The following is a 19,849-nucleotide window of genomic DNA, read 5'->3' as shown; positions in this document are numbered from 1 at the left end:
TTCTTCCCATTGTTTTATAATTTGGGCCCCATAAATCTTCCAGAAGAGGTGGTCAGTACAGAAGAGTTCGAGCAGGCCCGGTGTGAAGAGGAGTCACACCAGGGATGTGGCAGTTACCAGTGAGAGCTGGGATGGGCTGGGAGGTATAAAAGAAGGAAAACAGACTCGGAGGAATGCATCAGTTACCTTCCACGTCACAACTCAGGTAGTTACGCACTTCATTCAAAATGAAATTGATATCTTCTTCCGAAGGAATGGGATGGTGTGTGACATCAGTTGGAGTGTCAGTAGTACCAGCTATAGTCATCTTCTGCCAGGGTAAGAAGAAGATAACTCGCCCATCACTGGTTGCTGGGTCAAGAAGTCCCATGCTCTCGGGGCTGATGGAAAAAGAAGGGTTATACATTTCTGAAATTAGCAGATGTTCAGTCCTTCATCTGCATTCTAAAAACTACTTCGTTCACTAATTGTCATATAAGCAAACAAGAAAACACATGGACTATTACTTTTACTGCCAAGGCTCTGCCCTAGAAATCCCTAAAAGAAAAAAAAATAATTTTGGTAACAAAAAAGAACAGAGCAAGTGTGATAATAAAATTCACAGCAGAACCAGCCCACCCCATTTCAACAATGCAAGGTTAATTACGAAAGTGGACTTCACCTGCCAATTGTTTGGCTTTTTATATTCCGGGGACCATTCACATCAGATAATGTCAGTGGGATAAATGTCTCTAATTCCTTTTATGATGGTCAATTAAGGCTAGCTCTTCAACCTTTTTTCAAGTCTATGAAAAGCATTTTCCTGGGACATTTGACATTTGGCACATCTTTCAGCATAAGGTCTCAGAAGTACATGAGAAAAGCCAGGGATCTAAGTTTCTAGAAACTAAAATGTAATCAGAAAGTTCTTTACTCCTTTGTAACCCAGATGGACTTATACTACTTCACCAAATACGAGATTTTTGACTTTATTTCAATTTTATAGAAACCTCAAGAAGTGCATCAATGAGAAAAGGGCTCAGTTTTCTCCTACTACGTAAATAACAATGTATCAGGACGTCAAAAAGGAGAGGGATATCTTAGCAATGACAATCTTTAAACAGATGTAAGAGGCTAAGGTCTTATGCTATTAAATCAAAGTTCAAGGATGCCTCTTTGGACAGATTACATAAAATCTTCCAAAATATTAGTCAACAATTTTCACTAAACGTATACTTAATATTCTAAAACCAAAGTATAAAACACACTTGAAATAATAGGCAACTATAAATACATAGTAACAAAACCTGTCCAATAGTGCCATTAAATCGGTAGAAATTGTTGTTTTAATGCATTCATTGACCATTCAAAGAAATTTGGAGAAGTTGATAAGGGGTGGGAGGAATCTTGAAGTGTTATGTTCAAATCGTCCCTACAAATCCTCAGTGACTGAATTCTCACAGCAAGCCAATGTTAAAAGTATTTTCAGCTTCCATTAATGAAATTTCTTAAATAGAAAACACAATTCCATTTGGTTTAAATAAATTTCAACAAGTCCTTCTTACATCCACAAATTTTAAAGGGCAAATAGTCAAATTTTTATGTTTATCATTCCCTTGAAAAAAATGTTTTTAAAAGAACCTCCTATTGATTCAAATGTGTAAGGATGAGAGACTAACAACTGCTTAAAAGCAAACCAAAATAATTATTTTATGAAAAAGAAATCTAGGGGTCCCTGGCTGGCTCAGTCTGCGGAACACACGACTCTGGATGTCGGGGTTGTGACTTAAACTTCAGGTTGGGTATACAGCTTACTTAAAAAGATAAAAAGTAAAAAAAAAGACCTACAAAATAACTTGTTAAAAAAAAAAAAGAAATTATAATCAGCTTAGCTAACGCATCTCCTTTATGTAAACTGCAAGGAGTAGGAGTCTTTCTTTGCAAAGACCCATCAGTCTCATGAAATGCTGCCATTTTCACACATCCTTTGTATACAGAAACACTGTCTACAGCATAATTGAGAGACATTGAGAGAATGGGCCACAGTTCTATTTAGCATATGCAAAAAGCACCATAGAAGTGTGTCAATCATTTAAGCCTTCAGCTAAGATCTCATCTTCACTCAGGTTTACTTCAAGAAAATAATTTCACTTTCATTTTTATATATTGAAAACTACAAGGATAGAATATTTTATATTTTTTTGCTTTGTGTTTGTCCTAAGATTCTCTAAAAAAAAATCTTAAAAGAAACCAGCTAATTATGTATTTTGTAAGCAACTGATTTGATCCCCGGTTAATATGCCCTCCTTACATTAAATCAGTCACTTTGGGACTGGGAATTAACTCATTCACAGTTCAAGCTTCCAATGTGATAAACAGTACCATGTTGAAACAAAAGGAGAAATTCCATATCCTAATATTTAAGGAACCCACTATATGTTGGTATATTTTATGTATGATCATTTTATGGACCAGATATCATATGATGTGCTTAAATAACTCAATAAACCTGATAAACTTCAGCATAAAATTATAATAGTCAACCACCTAGACATGAAATGCTATTAGAAAAGCAAAACTACTGAATCCTTTAAAACCTTTCAATGCAGTAAAAGCAGTTTAAAGGGTGAAGGTGATGGTTACCAACACACACGTAACTGGAACCTGTAGAGAATCAACCGCTTAAGCGAAGACATATGTGTCAAACATAAAATTAACAAGCACAGAGGGAGGACAAAGCTACTAATGAGTGGTATAAAAATTTAAGAATCCACTTGGAAATACCTTTCATCAGTTCTAAATTATCTAATTCATACTCTCCCTTTGGGAAAAGTTTGTTTTCTTATGAAGGATTAATTCTGCAAGGTCACGCTAAAGTTTGAAAGTGTATATCAACAACAGTGATGGTGTATACAGCCCAGGGAGGCAGAGGTCTTTTTCCAATATGTATGATTCACTTGACATCAGGAGGCAAAGCTTGCTGCTAATTTATGTGTGTGTCTAGGATTAAACATAATGAACATTTTTCTCATGCAGACCACTGCCTTCCTGAAGTACCCTTATTTAAACTGAAATCAATTTATTGTTAACTACTTAGCAATCAGTGTTACAGCTAACAGTATGCACACAGCAATACAGAAAAAAAAAATTGACCTCTTGCCAGTGGTAAAAGGCATCCATAGGTAGAAGGAGGAAATGATTATTTTCATGTCTTTTAGTCATTTGTTGCATTGTTGCTGCTTTTGAAAGAGCATCTAGCCACAACTCTGATGAAAATTGCAGATTTGTTCTTAATTTCAGCTAAAGAGTACCTTTAAAAATAAATGATTTCTGTGTGCTGGGTTTTCTGAAATTAAAACAATCCAAATGAAACAGTTGCTCCCGTGGTACCTGTAAGTTAGGGTCATAACAAGCTTAATAAATGACATGACAAATACTCCCAAAACAGCCCAACAAGGTATACACGTGGTCCTTGCTCTACATTTTAGCAGCCTACACTCAAAAAATCAGTGGCTACTGAACTCACTGCATTTCTAAACTGACCAGGTTCTGGTGGAAATGTTAGGCTTTAAGGTACCATCAGTCAGTTTATAGGGCAACCCCAGAAGGTCTGACTCATCCCCAAGGACCTAGTCGAACCCTTGAGCTATAATTGAGTGTGACTAACTGATGAGCCCAGAAAGCCATTTCAGTCTGACCCCACCCAAGAGAATGAGTTGATATGGAGAGCAAAACCATCTCTGGGATGCCTTAAGGTCAGTGCTAAAGAGGGAATAAACCCTTAATCCAGGCCATAATCCCAAAGGAAGGGGCTCAACTGCAACAGACCTTGAATAGGAACTAGGCTGCAAACCACTCCTTTAAGGTTTCCAACAGGATGTATAGTGGTTATAGTTCAAGGTGCTAAAAATGGGGACATTCGTTTCTCCCAAAGTAGCATGAGATCCCTTACTGCATCCGAAGCATGCCCAGCTGTAACTAACACTTTCATGATTTATGGGGAGGGGCCCTGAAGCTAATGACAAATTTGGGGGGGGTTTAAGAAAGGCATTCCGTTTTGAAAATATTACATTCAGGTGATACATATTTACATTTCTTTGAAAACACTTATCTACTCTATTAGCATATTATAAAGTATAGTACAGAACTATATGTGTAGCATGACCTCTTTCACGTAAAATTTTTAAAACTATAGACAATTGTGCAAGTATAAACGCACAATTTTACGGAAGGAATCATGTGGAAGTGTTATTGATTGATTACCAGAGAAGAACTGAAGTAAGGGATAAGGTGGGGGACATGAGGAAGAAGAGAGACTCTCACTTTTCATTTTGTATCTTTCTATATTTCTATAGTGATTACTTTTACTTATTTACTTTTGTACACATGGGTTATCTGAGCAATAAAATGAAGAATCATATTTTGTTTTTATATTTTAACTTCTCTATATTAAAAATATCCCATGTAGGTTTTACATTAAATTTTGACTTTAAAAGAAGCAACAATCTCAATTTGGGCAAGATAACACAAAAAAGTTAATAGGATTCATTCAAAAAATACTTACTGGTCACTATATGTGCCAGACACTTCATGAAGAGTAGACAAAAAAAGGGATATAAAGTAATCAAAGGATCGTTGTCAAAGTGTATACAAGTTAGTTATTATCATGAGAGAAGGAACTAGGAGCTGAAAGAAGTAGCTTGCCAAGGTCATGCAGTCAGCAAGAGGTAAAGAGATGAACATCAAGTTCTGTGCCAAGGTGTCACTTTAATTTACCCTCTGTCTCCCCATTTTAATGATGGGTAAACTAAGGTTTACAGAATAAAAGGCCTGTCCCAAACAATGTCATTATTAAGTGGCAGAATTAACATAGCCTGAGACAATAGTGAAGAAAACATGAAACATGATACACAAGAGATTATATTGAACCTACTAAGATCCAAACAAATATGATAATTTGTGTGTCCATGGTTTAGGTATTATATCTATAGTCTAAGAGTATTTAAAAAAAAAAAAAAAAATCCCTCCAAAAAAAAAAAAAACTCACAAACTAGCTGGCCTTGCATATTTTTAATCTAATACAAAATAAATGCATCTAATTATGAATGGAACTATTGTTGAAAACTTCCTATATACAAGAAACACTTGCATATTTACACATATTTACTTCTCTCCTTTCCATTTAACTAAACTGTGGTTAGCAGTTTATAAAACTCTATTAAGTACCACCGCATACATTTTTATCATTAAGCCTGAAAACACCTTGGTTTCTTCAGTCCTAAGTGAAAATACTAATGATGGTCTACTTATTACACATAGACATTTAGAAAATGAGAAAGAGGGGCGCCTGGGTGGCTCAGATGGTTGGGCGTCTGCCTTCGGCTCAGGTCAGGATCCCAGAGTCCTGGGATCGAGCCCCATATCAGGCTCCCGGCTCAGCGGGGAGCCTGATTCTCCCTCTCCCTCTGCCTCTCCCTCTGCTTGTGCTCTCTCTCTATCTCTGCGTTTCAAATGAATAAATAAAATCTTAAAAAAAAAAATGTCATCAGGACATTTCAAAAAAAAGAAAATGAGAAAGAAATCTTGGAAGTCGGTGGATAAGAAATGGGCTTTCATATTTTTCTTGATAGAAGTATAATATTTTTCTTGGTAGAAGTGAATTTGGTACAAATTAGGTGTATCCTGGACTCTCCTCAGGAAGATTTAGTTACTGAAAAACTCATAATAAAGCAAAAGCATCATAGAACATAGCAGGATAGCATTCCAGGAGAATGCAGACGTTAAACAAAATATAGATTTTGTACATCCATTTTATCAAATATTAAAGGATTTATATAACCTTTATGGAAGATTATTAAAATACGGAACAGATAACTCTCATCCTAACCACATTACCTAGAAATTACCACCTTTAACTGTTACCCATAATCATATCACCTAGAGATAATCACCTTTACTGTTTCTATATACCTATACAGTGTTTAGATCATACTACACATAATCTTGTATCCTTCATTCTAGACTAACATTGTATCATTAGTGTTTTCCTAAAACATTAAAGTTACTTACAATTACAATTTTAATGACTGTATAATATTCCCTTGTGCAGATATGCCATAATTTACTTATCCAATCTTTTAAGGTTAGGAATGGAAGCAGTTTCTAATATTTCTCAACTACAAATAGTATCATAATGAATAGCTGGAGCACCGATCATTACTCCACACAAAATTGCTAGTTTGCCTACTAGATTGACTACATATGGAGATAAAGTACACAGTACACATGGTCCATACTCTTGGCATGGTCACATGAATTTTTTCCACAGAAGTCTTGAAATGTACATTAGAGCTAATCATTATTAATTTCTTAACTAAAACTATCGAAATGTTTCTTTTTTAGTTAAAATTTTCCAAAATATGTAAAAACAGAACCGTTTAATGTGCCCATCACTCAACTTAGATGATTTCCAGTTAATAGCTATTTTTGTCCCATCTCTATCCCTACCCATTTCTCCACTGACGATGATCTCTGTTAATATGGTAGATTCGAAATTAGATCCAATTTTTACTTGCTGTAATATTTTTCAAAACACATTTTTAAAGCCATAAACATACAAATACCTGCGTGGTCCTCATTTTCAGATCCTCCATAAGCAAATTTGAGTATTTTACGAAATACTCAAATTTGTTGGTGTTTTCATTAAAATATGCCCTTCATGGAATATTCACCTTTAATACTTTAATTAAAATTCAAAAATCCTAAGGCCCGGTCTCTGAAGGTGAGTACACTGAAGGAAGTACAAAAAATAGGTCCTGGGGCGCCTGGGTGGCTCAGTCGTTAAGCGTCTGCCTTCGGCTCAGGTCATGGTCCCAGGGTCCTGGGATCGAGCCCCGCATCGGGCTCCCTGCTCAAAGGGAAGCCTGCTTCTCCCTCTCCCACTCCCCCTGCTTGTGCTCCCTCTCTCGCTGTGTGTCTCTCTGTCAAATAAATAAATAAAATCTTAAAAAAAAAAAAAAAATAGGTCCCAAATCATTAACCCCGAGAAATGAGTCTTGTTGTAAGAGCTATGAAAGTCCCACGTCTGGATTGTATTTTGTGTTTTGGAAGAGTTCCTTCGCTTATTTCTCATTCTGAACAGCAAGCTAGACCATCTCTTATTAAGAGAAGTGTGCTGGAAGACCGAATGCGGGCGATTTCCTGTGGCCCCCAGTGGGGCCCTGGCGCCCCGGGCATCCGGTTACCTGTAATAACCAGGCATCACGATGTGGACGCCGGCGCTCGGCTGGCAGATGGCTGTGGCGTCCTTATCATCCATTTTGCGCACGGTGTCTGTGAAAGGTCCCGTAGCATTGATAACACATTTGGCTCTCACATCAAACTCCTGCCCTGTGAAAGAAAGCAGCATCAATCACATGCCCCATTTGTTTCTCTGCTCACTGATGCTTTGGATTATTAATTCGCCTATAAACTTAACCTATGGCGAAGTATACTGTATACCACACTAAGTGACACGGGCAGCCGAAGTTACTGGAAAGCCACACAAAGGGCTTGCATCCGAGGGAATTTACCCAAACAAGACCACGCTGAAGAAAGGGCAGGCCACTTTTTCATCTCAGTTCTGTCTAGTTTGCAAAGTGCTCAGCAACTGAGTGCCAAACGTGAAGAAAGTGGGATGAGTAATTAAGCCGCTTTCTCCTTAAAACTCAACTGTGGAAACAGCATTGCCGTGAGACAACATATTTCTCAGCGCTGCTTCCGTTCAAGGCAACGAGGTAATTTTGAAACTCTCGCTCCATGGCCATAGAACCAGGACAAGGATGAAAATCTAACCAAAGTGAAAGTGATTGACTCTAACGACGTATAAATGCACCGCCTGTGTCACTTACTTTGAAACTTGGCACATTTATTTAATTTTATTAATAACATGTTTTTGTAAAGCCAAATGGAATGCATTCAGAGCTGTGGGAATTTTGTGAGCATTTATTATTATCATTATCATTATTATTATTTAACACAAAGGGGAAAAACTGCCAAGTACCACAAGGGAAAATTTTCACGTTAAACCAGTCATTGTTGACAATAAGGAATATAATTAATAGGACTCTGAAATCTGGCTTAAACGAAAGAGAAGTGACAGAAAAATTGTAATTCAGTCATAGGCAAGGCAAGATGCTAAGAAATGCCTCCCTGCTCGAGCCTCGGCATACCTGTGAGCACATCCTTACACCGCGCGCCGCTCACTCGCTCTTTCCCCGTGTGGGGGTCTGTCTTCTTGAGCAAGCTCACTACCTCCATGTAATTGGCTGTGGCAGCCCCATACCTGGCAGCAGTGAGGGCAATGGCGAGGTTCATCCGTGCGTCGTTGTGTTGTCCTGCAGCAGGGGAAAGCATCAGAGGAGGGACAGAAGTCACCTCGAGCCACAGAATGGTGGTACAGAAGTGTGTCACAACAGATATGTCACGTCGGTCCCTGTCACCCAGAATATACATGATGGCTGGTCAGCTCTCTAGGGCATGATTTAAAAACTACGTGGTCATTCTCGGTCAGGCATTTACCTGCCACTCCACCAAGTGCACTTTGTGTACCGCAAAAGGGCAAAAAAATATATCCCTTTCCTACAAGAGCTCATATCGATTATCTGAAAGTTAAGAAATAAGTAATTATTCTCGCAGTTTGGGCACATATGTATATGTCAGACTTTTCCCAATACAGACAACCCGTATGCACGCAAGTGAAGCAATTCAAAACCTCAGAATATCTGACACCCCAACTGGTGTTGATTAACAATTTTTATGAGTATGTGCTCTATCTAATATTCAAAACCAGGAGCTTAATCTTCCATAGAGAATCTCTTGGTATTCTATAAAAGGATTTTTCTTGGTTTGACTTTTGATCAGAGCTCCTTAAAATGTAACATTTTTTTTAAATCACACATAAAAGGTAAGAAATTAAGCAGGGCAAAATTTAATTACAGAACAATTCCTACCTGTATTGTTAAAGATTTATTGCTGAAAAATCCTAGTTTAAGAAAACTAAGGGGGAGGTGAAGGGGGGGGAAGATGATTAATCACTTTAAAATACTGGCATCACTAGAGACGTTTTCTATTTATTATTGCCAGTGGAGTTCACGCTGACCAGGAAGAATTACTCTACATTGCAGGGGCCAGGTTCTCTGTGCCCTGAATAATTAATTACCCAGGGCTAGATGTATTGAATCAGGGTTCAAATTCCCACACACTGGGATCAGTTCTATCAAGATAATACTGATAAAGGGATGAATTTGTAATGGATATTGTTGTTGATTTATGTTGCCAGCATACCAAACATTTAGTATAAATGGTTTATGTAAAGTTTCTTCCTTGTGATTCAGTCTGTGCAGGGCCAGAAGCCCTGCACAGGTAATCTGTTCCAGCTAAAAGGGCAAAGTTATAAAGAGAGAATCAATGACCGAAGATTCTGCCACCCCTCCCCACAAACATCTTATTCTAAAACTGAACTAATACGATCAGCCAAGAACCTTTCCCTCTACATTAAATCCTCTGTCAGCGGAGAACATACATTGAACTTCAACATACAGAATAAGGGGTTATTTTATCCAGAAATTAACAGAATGGAAATAGGGGGAGAAAGGAACAAGAGCAGGAGTAGCTGAAGGGTAAGTGGGAAGAAAACTGGCAGCCTTTGGATCAATTTCAACTCAGCACGACCCTAAAGTTGCCATTAAAATAGTCAGGATATATATTTAAAGTTAAGTCTAAGAAACCAACTTCTATTAATGGAGGGTTCATTTAAAATTAGAAGATGCTCCACTAAGTTAGATACATGCAAACAAACCAAAGAAACTAATTAAGAATTCCATTATAGATCTCCTCTCTAAACTACAGAGATTACACATCTAAACGAAAGCGAGGAGCCATCCCATCCAATCCTTCTACTAGATTTATAACAATGAAACACCCTACGGGTGGTACAAGAAATCCAAGTCACGTTTGTATGGTAGGAAAACTCACACCTCACTAGGTGTGCCTTGATTTACACACAGGACAAGTCTCTGGAAAGCCATGTGTAAATTAACTATTTTAAATACTATATGAAGTCATTGTCCAGAGGAACCAGGCAGAAATCCGATTTGTTAACTGACAGATTATTTTGTAAAGTAGTATATCTATTACATAGTCATCTAGTAATAAAACGCGAGGCTTTGAAAATCCAAAATCTCTCTCTTAATACCTTTTCAAAATATAAAATCTCATTGGAACAGCACTGGTATAGTGCCTCACGCGCTGTTGCTTCTATACTAAGAAATGCCCCCCTGATTAGCCTCCAAATCCCAATACTTTTTAAGGTAAACAAGATCGACCTCAGTTAAAATGTGAGGAGGAAAGAAGTTTCCTTGGTCCTTATTTTCCATGCCCGCCATACTACCCAGCAGCCCTGCCTTGACTCGAATCAGTGTGTCACTTACTTATGAACTAAGGCCTTCATGCTATGATTCTCACCTGCCACAATTCTCCCACTCCCACTATTCTTACTATCTAGGGTTGTCAAATTTTTGCAACTCCCCCAACATTCCTGCCATTTCACACCTTCTTGCCTTTGTCCACACTAATTCTTCTGGCTGAAATACTATTCTAGAAGCTCAGACAACCCCTAGTCATCCCTCGTGATGTGATTCAAATATCTCCCCTAGATTCTGCCTTCCCTGAGTCCTTCCAAGGCAAAGTTGTTCATCCCTTTTTCTGAGCCAATATCATATCTTGTATCTACCTTTTTCCTAGGCTTTATAATATTATATTCACCCATGTTTCCATCACCTTAAAAAAATAATAAGCCTTGATTATGACTCAAGCACTGAGACAAATGCAGGGAACACACTGGTCTCCTGGAAGTCACCTGCCAGTGTAATCGCTGTATGATTTCCCACCTCCTCATCCCAGTCATGGGAAGGCAGGAAGGCTTTCTTGTTCATCTTCTGTTTTGTTTTGTTTTGTTTTCCTTGTTGGTACCAGGCACAGACAGGTATCGAGTAATGTTAAGTTTGGCCAAATTCCATTCAGTGAGTTAAATAAACAGGTTTATTTATAGTCTTAGATATACGGTCTTATAGATTTATATCAATTTTATATAAGTTTATAAATTTTTACAGTCTTTATCGATCTATAGTCTTACCTCTAACTATGGACTATTTTGTCTAATGTTAAAGAAATTTCAGACATCAGGAAATAGGTGACAAGAAATTTGAGGGAAGTACAGAAACTCCAGAAATGTGGAAAATCTGAACTTAAACCAAAACTAGCCCTTATATTTAAGTTGGATAAGTGGGACAGGGGAGAAATGGTTATAAATGATTCCCTCAAGACTCATCCTATTTCCCCTTGCTCTGTAGGGGAGTGCAAACACAGCTATGGTAAGTTCTTAAAAATTGAGGAGTAAGCAATTTGAATTTCCTCTGGGCCCAGGAGCTCACACCTCCACCCAGAAGTCGCCTTCTTTGCAGACATTCAGCTTAATTCATTTACCTCCTCGGATTCATGGTAGACGTCCTCCCCTACCCACATTAAATTCACCCTTTACCCTGAGATACCCAGATGCTCTCAGTGTATGCTTCCCGGGAGAAATGGTAAATTTTCATTATTCTTAACTAAATTCCCCTCCAACCCCCTTTACTGACATTTTGAAGGTATCTGTATGCCTCCTATAATTTTATGTCTGGAGAAAAAAAGTTTTTGACAACATTGCATGTCATTGGAATGTGATACAATAATCTCAATTCCCTCCCACCCAATTGATCTGCTTATTCAGTTTGGATTTTCCAATCCGTTTCCTGAGAGCCAGACAACATGATACTCCTCACGGATCAGTGAAGAGCATAGCTTTACATTGGCACTTACACAAGGACCCAGACGGGGACTGTGAAAATCTGTTTCCTACTCTATTCTTCTGCACTTGAAATCTCACATATGTGCACATACTGAACTTACAACTCGTATGAGAGGAAGCACATAAGAGGTGGAACTGTAACTGTTTTCCCTTGTTTAGAAAAACACAATATTAAATCAACCTACCGAAAAGAATGAAGGTCAGTGGTGGCAGAGAAGGATTTTGTCTTAATTCTCAATGGCCCTGCGTATAGGATAGTGAGAGATACTCATGTGAAAAATAATTCACAATGTCACCATCTAAAAGATTGGCCTCAAATGTAAATATTTTGGAGACATAGCAGTATTGCTCTCCTCAGAGGGTTTCAAAGTTTGGCAACTAAGTTAACATGCAAAATAGCTGGAAAAAAAAAGAGAGAGAATCCCTGAATGTGGAAAGGATGTGCAGAACGAGTAACTATGAAAAAACCCTTGGTAACAAATTACCTGGCCTCTTCCTGGTCCTTCAGATCTAAAAGTGTACGATGCTCTGAAATTCTACATATAGTCTTCTTTTCATACGGGGTACTTTTAAAATGGCCATTTACAGTGCACAGACGTAACTATGGACCCAGGAATCTGTATATAAAGTCTAACTGTTAGATAAAAAATGGTTCTTTATTAAAATAACACCTGCCCATAACTTCAGCATCAATAAAAACTGCCACTGTTGAAATGTTGAACATATCTCCTCCAATCTCCCTATGCCTGGCCTGGGTCTCTTGTAATCACATGACTCCTGCTAGCAGGGGGGAAAAGGATGCTTGAAAGAAAGAACACTTCCCTAAAGCTCTAATCCCATTCCTAACAAAATCCACAGGGCATGCTTCATTGTCTCAGACTGACAGTGTCACAATGACCTCTTGGGCAGCTTCTCCTTAGCAGTCTGGCAAAAATAATTCAAAGGCTAACCTACTAAACTCGAGCTGATTTAATATAACCATTATACTTAAAATTTCCCTTTCTGATGGGAAGAGTGCAAGTAGAAGCAGAAGCAGAGTAGAAAAGAGGTGTGTGTGTGTGTGTGTGTGTGTGTGTGTGTAAGGGTTTTACAAAATCTGTTTTAAGTTCATATGATGAATAAAATTGAAAAGGAAGACTCAAAATGAGAACATACTTTTCACAGTAAATTGTGACAACAATGCCATTTCCAAAAGTAAATTATTTAGAAAAGTGATGATTTGTGTGGGGAGTGGCAGGGATCAGGGAGACTCAGGGAGCAGTTTAGGGAGGATGCACCTTACCAGATACAGTGGAGAATGGCTCTGGGCTTGGAAGGCCTGGGTCACATGTGACCCAGTACTCCTCTGGGCTTCAGTGTCCTATATAAGGAGAGGAGCTGGGTGGCACCTCTGAAATTCTACAATGCATGTAATGGCTAATCCTCAATAGTTACCTATCCCTTTCAAGATTTCATTTCAACCTCTTCCTCATTTCTGGTTTCCCTCACTTTGGCCCAGCATGTCTGAAAAAAGAATGAGCATTAATAAAAACCAAAAGACAGGTGCTTTATAAAGTAAATCATAAAAACAAAATCGGAAATCATATTCTTCCATTAGTTCTAGAATTATAGTGAAATCTTGATTTGATCAGCTTTTGCGGGCTATATGCAGGAGACCGCCAAAAATGTCCCAATTCCTCACACCTCCCTGCCGCCATGCCCTTTGCCATCAATCTTGAGTGTCCTCTCCCACCCTGACTCTGGACTCAGCCACGTGAAAGTGTTTTGGCCAATGGAATATTAGTAGATGTGATTTTAAAAAGGACGCTCTGCCAATGCCATGAAAAGGACATACCCAGGAGAGCCTGCTGGTACCAGAAGGCTGATAAGAGGCACGTGGCAAGTTGCCCTAGTCATCCCAGCCAAGGTCATTCTGCATCAGCTGACAGTCAACACCTCCAAACATGAGTGCAAGCTCAGGGGAAACCAGAAGAATCCTGGTGCCAACCCCAGACAAGATTACGAGAACCACCTAGATGACTACTCCAATGCATGAGCAATAAAGCCTAATTGTTTTTATGCTCCTGGGGTTTTATGGTTGGTTGTTATGTGGAATTTTGGCAATAGATAACTTATATAGGCAATGTAGCCAATTTTCTAATAAAGTTAGTCCTGACTTAAAAATAGGTTCTATCTTCAAGACTGCCTCTAAGACGACAATTTAGAACACAATTTGTTTTCCTATAGAAATGGGTGAAATAAATGGCGGTAAGATGATTAGTCTGTGCCACAGAGCTATTTAGAACATAGGGTACCTGAATAAAGACACTGATGATTCCGACAGCCTCAATGCCCATTACCTCCTCACACTGACCTTAAATCTCCAGGCTGACCACAGTGCCATCTTCAAATAAAACTCTACTCTTCCTACCTCTGATTTTTGCTCATGGTGTCTCTACTCCATGAAACATTCTATCCTGCCTGGTAGACTATTCAACTTTTCATCTTTCTTTCATGAAACCTTCCCTGACTCCTCTCGGACACAACAGCCTTCTCCCCTCTGTGCTTCCATGACACTGTAAACATATACTTATTACACCACAAACTATTTTCTAAATACCTGCATTCGACACTCATTTATTGAACAAATCTGTACTAAATGCTTTTAATGTGTCAGAAATTGTGCCAGAAACCAGGTTTACAACAGACACCTAAATAGATGTCATTCCAGGTCTAGGAAACGTTGATTCTAATAATATGTTCCTAAAAGAACAGAGTGCATCTTATTAATTGCTTTCCCAGTACCTACCATAGCATCTGCTACATGTCAGATATTCAAAAATTTGTTGAATGAATAAATGAGTAAATGTACATGATTATAGAACATAATCATAGGTTAAAGACTGCTCAAATAAGGGAAATGTGCTCAAGGCCAAGAGATTCTAGGAACAGTGGCCAACCCCTCGACTCTACCCTCACTGTAGCTGTGGTCTCCACTGAACCAAGGAACTATTGTCTCTCTACCTAGCTACCCAGCACACAATGGAAACAGATGTCTTCTATCACACAATCTTTAGTGAAAACCCAAGCAGAAGGAGAAGGCCAGTGATAAAGTTAAAGTAAGCAAGGGTTTGAGGTATGATTAGGACAGCAGGTGGCAGATCCTTTTAACAAATACTGAGTACATATTGGAAGCCAGGCATGATGGTAGGCCCAGGGCTCCACTGAGTAGGGAAAACAGGACTACCCTAGTCTTTGCTCTATGGAACCACACTCGAAAGGGAAGACAGATAAAATCAACTAAAATCAATTAGAAATTGCATGATGGCGATAGAGGGAAAAATCTGGGGCAGGGAGAGCAACTCCCTGGGGCAGGGGTTATATTTTAGACAGGGCAGTTAGGAAAGGCGGCCCAGATTACCAAGAAGTAGAGAAAATGCAGAGAAGGCAATTAAGCCCTAACAGCAAGACCACCAACTATAAACTTTAATTACTGCTAATTTGCAATTATATCCAAAGCTTATATGAAGCATAAACTACCAGAAATGCGACATGGCATTAGTACATCCCCATTTCATTAAATAGGGCCTGTAAAGTAATTTTTTTTCATTTGTACTTTATTCACCTATATTTTATACATACTTATCAGGAATTAAGTTTAAAACTCTTCCTGAATTGATGTATATTTCTGCAGAAAATGTCTTCTAGTATAGACCGGAGAAACTCAAAAGAAAAGCATCATATTCAAAGTTTATGAATTGGAATAATTTGCTGTCACTTATCCATACTACCGTTCTCAGGAAGGGACACCTGTTAGCACTGAGCATGTAATCATTTTTATTATTAAATACAAAGGTACAATTAAATACAGGCACAGGATGTGACCTGCATCATAATTCTACCCAGCCTTACTCTTCACAATATCCTTTTCATTATCGTGGGCCTTTTGTTCCTTCCTGTTTCTTTTGTCTCACCCTAAGTTCTTGAACGAGCTATTTACAATCTGAATAATTAGCAATCAGCGTGGATCTGTGGTCTTTGGCCCCCTGTAAACGAAACATTGTGAGGTACCTTAGCGTGACATATTTAAGTATGGAAAGTTTCTATACCCTCAGGACTTTCCTTTCTTGAAAAAAGTTTTAAATGATCTAATGAAGAGTAAGTTTTCTACTTTTCAGATACTTAGGAATCTAGCTAGAGTTGAACAAAAATAAAACCACATTTCAACTGTAAACAGAAGGTTCTGGGTATTCATCAGCTATATCTGTGCAAAAATGCTCTATCCATCAATTTACAGTGAAGACCCCTCCCCAGGGCGATTCATTCTCCCACTAGCACAGGCCCCAAATAAGTTTTTGTACTTCAAAGGGAGAAAAACAGAAAAGAAGTAATGAGACAAAAATAGTTGAAATGAAGTTGTAAAGTCGGTCAGCAAGACACACTATAAAGACTCTTTTATAGACCATACAATATGTGGCCTAAAGCCATAGGTAATCGTCTTTGGTTGTTTCTGAAATGCACTGAAGTCGCTGATCAGCTATCTTAGAATATCTAGCGTTGAGGGTGACGGCCTTCATTTACTGAGTCTATGGTCTAGGAGGAGTGGCATTTTAACCCAAGATAACTGTCCTGGGGCTGCTTGAGATACTTCTTTTACCAATATCCCTTAAACACCTACCGCGTGCCAGGCCTTGAGCTCGGTATCACTATGGGGAACAGAAATGGAAAGAGATTGGTCCGGCCACCCCCAGATTCTGAGATACAAGGGCAAATCAACAGTCTAACTTGAAAAAGTCACAAGTTCCAAAAAGTCTCCAACCCTTACCACATTTCCTTTCTTTTTTTCCTCTGCAGTTTTCCTAAGATATCACCAAGCATGGAGCTCCAGACACATCTTCTTTTCTCTCCTAGGTTATGGGAAGATTTGCAAGTCTTCTCTCATAGGAATGTGTCCTTGCCTTCCAGTCCATTCCCGACCAATGGGGAAACCTCATGCTAGTTGCTTCAGCTAAGGCTCTATTCACTCCTCTATCCAAGGGGGATGATAATGGGATGGATGGGGGGGGGGTTACATGAGGAATAAGTAAGATAACTAGTACAACATAATAGTTCTCCATTAATATTAACTGTCATTATTAAAAGATAAAAAAAATACTGGAAAGTTAAGACCACTTTACACCTTAATTGAAAGATACAGCTACTGCCTAAAATACTTTAAAAATAAAAACAAAAAAGCTCTGTTTATTTTCGAGTTTTAAATGGCTTACCACTCATCAATGTGGCAAAATTTTCCTGAAATTATGTGACCGCTAATCTCTAATCTCTGCGCTTTGTGAATACAGTTTGCTCTTTTCTCATTTTTCCTCTTCACTTTTTACCATGGACGAACAAGTATTCTCTTCCGGATGTCACAAAGGATAGAAAGACAGGAAAACGGTTTTCAGTCCAGAGGAAAACAGTTGACAGGATAACAAACCATTTCAAAATATCAGAATCACCAAATCTTAATCCAGGTGACTTCACTTTCTCTTAAAAACAGGGACGTTCTGCCAGTTTTTACAAAGGAGGTCAACGCTTGCTATAAATTGGGAAACGTCCAAAGAACCAAGTTCTCATTCCTCAAACAGCCTCTAACTGGGTGTGCTTCTATAATAGATAATTGTCTGGGTGTTGTTTGGTTTTGCTTCCCAGCATCTAAGCCCCCTGCCCCCCACCATCTAAGTCTCTCAGAGGGGCTAAGGCTACGCCTCCCATAGGAGAGAAAGAAGGTCCACTGTGTCCACTGGGACACAAGCCTCCGACCTGGCTCTAATCAGAGACTCTCGACACAGACTTCAACCTCGAGCTAGTGACCCTGAGAACGGGATGTGGGGAATCTAGTCTGAAGATGGAGGCAAACAGCAACAGCACCACCTCTTTCTAGGGGCAGCAGTGGCAGAGACGTCTGCAAGGAAGGCAGAACAAGAGGTGACATGCAGTCACCAGCATTAAAGACTTCATGCCCCAGAGCAGGCACAGAGGTCGCCCATGGCTTTGGTTGCCGCAGATCATTTTCGGTCCCTTATTTTTCAAGCTATGTCTTCAGCTTTCCCAGCATTTCTGCCTGCTGTTCAATGCCCTCTCAAAAAGTTCTTTTCAACTTAACTCAGCCAGATTTATTTATCTTTCACCTGCATCTAAAAATTCTGGGCCAGTCCTGACCCCTGCCTCAGTTTCCTCATCGCTTGAGCCACAGAGTGGAACTTTGCAATCTCTTAAGTTCCTGCCAGTGCTACCAATTTTATACACAGCTACCGTAAAATTTCAAGTAAACCAACTGAAAACTTGAGAATGGAATTCTGAAACAAAGGCAAAGAAGCCCTTTAGTGGGAAACGGATCCATCTCTCCTAAAAGGACAGGCAAATGAGAGTCCTTTCCCTTACACGGCACCACCTTTCTATGCCCCTCTCCTCATTTGTGTGTGAGTTCATGCACACAACTTTTTACAAACCCACTGGAATGGCTCAACCTGCCCCAGGGGCGATTCCGAGTGTGAGCCACATGATAAATACACAGAACCATGTGGTAAGGGCCAGCTGGGGAATTCTAACGGGAAGCAGCCTTTTGAGAACCTTTATCGGTTGCATGGTTGAGTCCTGTATCTTATCAGATTTCTCTCTCTAATCACAGGAAGATTCCACACCTTATCAAATTGTTATCAAATCACTCTGAACAGAGCTGGATGTCCTGATTGTCTGAAAAGAATGTGGACTGCCACATTCACATGGAAAGCAGGCTAATTCTAGGCACCAAGGGAGAGCGCTGGGAGACTCAGGACACCTGAGTCCAGGACCTATGTGCTCAGGACTGATTTGATTCTGGGCATGTCCCTTTGCCCATCAGAGTCTGTTTCTTCATCTACAAAACAGAGTTAATACCAGCTTCTGTGCCAATCTTCTAGAGCAATTGCAGTGATCTGATTAACCCCTATGTGGAAGCATTTGTAAACTGGGAAGCCTTATAAGAAGGCAGCTAGTATTGTTAATAAACATTTCTTTCTACTAAATTTACCTTCCCTTTCCTTTTGTTTGAGATAGTCTTTTATTTGTTATCCAAATCATAAACATTCCTCAGTTATCGGAATATCTCTTCGCGACCCAGATTCAATGTTTATTGAGAAACTTTATTTGGGGCTTGAAACTTTAAAAAGGAAAACAAGTAAGAATTTAGTTCTTTTTACCTATAAAAACAAAACTTTCAGACTCACTTGACAAATATATCTTTAACAGATATTGTTTCAAACTACAGTAAGAACATCCAATCACTTCTACTTAAATTTGATACTTACTGAGCAAAATTCTGATCTTAGTTTGGATATTCAAATAAGTTTGCCCTACTGGAATTTTTTTTTTTTTTTTCCTTCAACAGCAGTCATGACTCATCTGATCTATGGGGATGTTTGGTTTCTCATAGGATTCAATAAATGAAGGGCAGGGACTTAGTTCTTTCCACCCCCAACTATCACCACCACCAATTTATCTCCAGCAAGCACAATGGTACTTGGCATGTAGGAAGGTGCTAAACTATTTGTTGTCTAAAATAATCAATTTAGGGGCAGCTGGGTGGCTCAGTCAGTTGAGCGACCAACTCTTGGTTTCAGCTCAGGTCATGATCTCATGGGTCCTGAGATTGAGCCCCACTTCCAGCTCTGCACTCAGCGGGGAGTCTGCTTGAGATTCTCTCCCTCTGCCCCTTCCCCCACTTGTGCTCTCTCTGTCTCTCTTTCTCTTTCTTTCTCTCTCTCTAAAGTAAATAAATAAATCATTAAAAATAAAATAAAATAATTAATTTATAATTCAAGAGTCTGTGAGTTTGGCTAAGTGACCACCAATTTAGCAGAGACTGACCACCCTGAGAGAAATGGAAAAAAATAGATACTCTGACCTGTATTTACAGCCATGATCACATGCTGAGGCAGAAGACGAAGGTGTAAAGGCTGTGAGAATCAGCTTGACAGAGCCCTTCCT

At 39.1% G+C, this 19,849-nt stretch overlaps 1 protein-coding gene across 2 annotated transcripts in view; it reads right to left on the bottom strand.

The window, feature by feature from the left end:
* GPD2 (glycerol-3-phosphate dehydrogenase 2) overlaps positions 1-19,849 on the bottom strand; it is a 139,297-nt gene that overhangs the window by 25,813 nt on the left and 93,635 nt on the right. For both annotated transcript variants that reach the window (XM_036092219.2, XM_036092218.2), the window contains exons 7-9: positions 8,190-8,354; positions 7,224-7,368; positions 187-380 (exon numbers count right to left, since the gene is read on the bottom strand). In XM_036092219.2, the coding sequence (XP_035948112.1) occupies positions 187-380; positions 7,224-7,368; positions 8,190-8,354 (504 nt within the window). The remainder of the gene's footprint in view (positions 1-186; positions 381-7,223; positions 7,369-8,189; positions 8,355-19,849) is intronic.

This window comes from Halichoerus grypus, chromosome 4, assembly GCF_964656455.1.
Source record: "Halichoerus grypus chromosome 4, mHalGry1.hap1.1, whole genome shotgun sequence".
Lineage (NCBI taxonomy): Eukaryota > Metazoa > Chordata > Mammalia > Carnivora > Phocidae > Halichoerus > Halichoerus grypus.
Note: the sequence above shows the minus strand (reverse complement) of the source record. Positions and strands in the feature narration are given on the sequence as shown.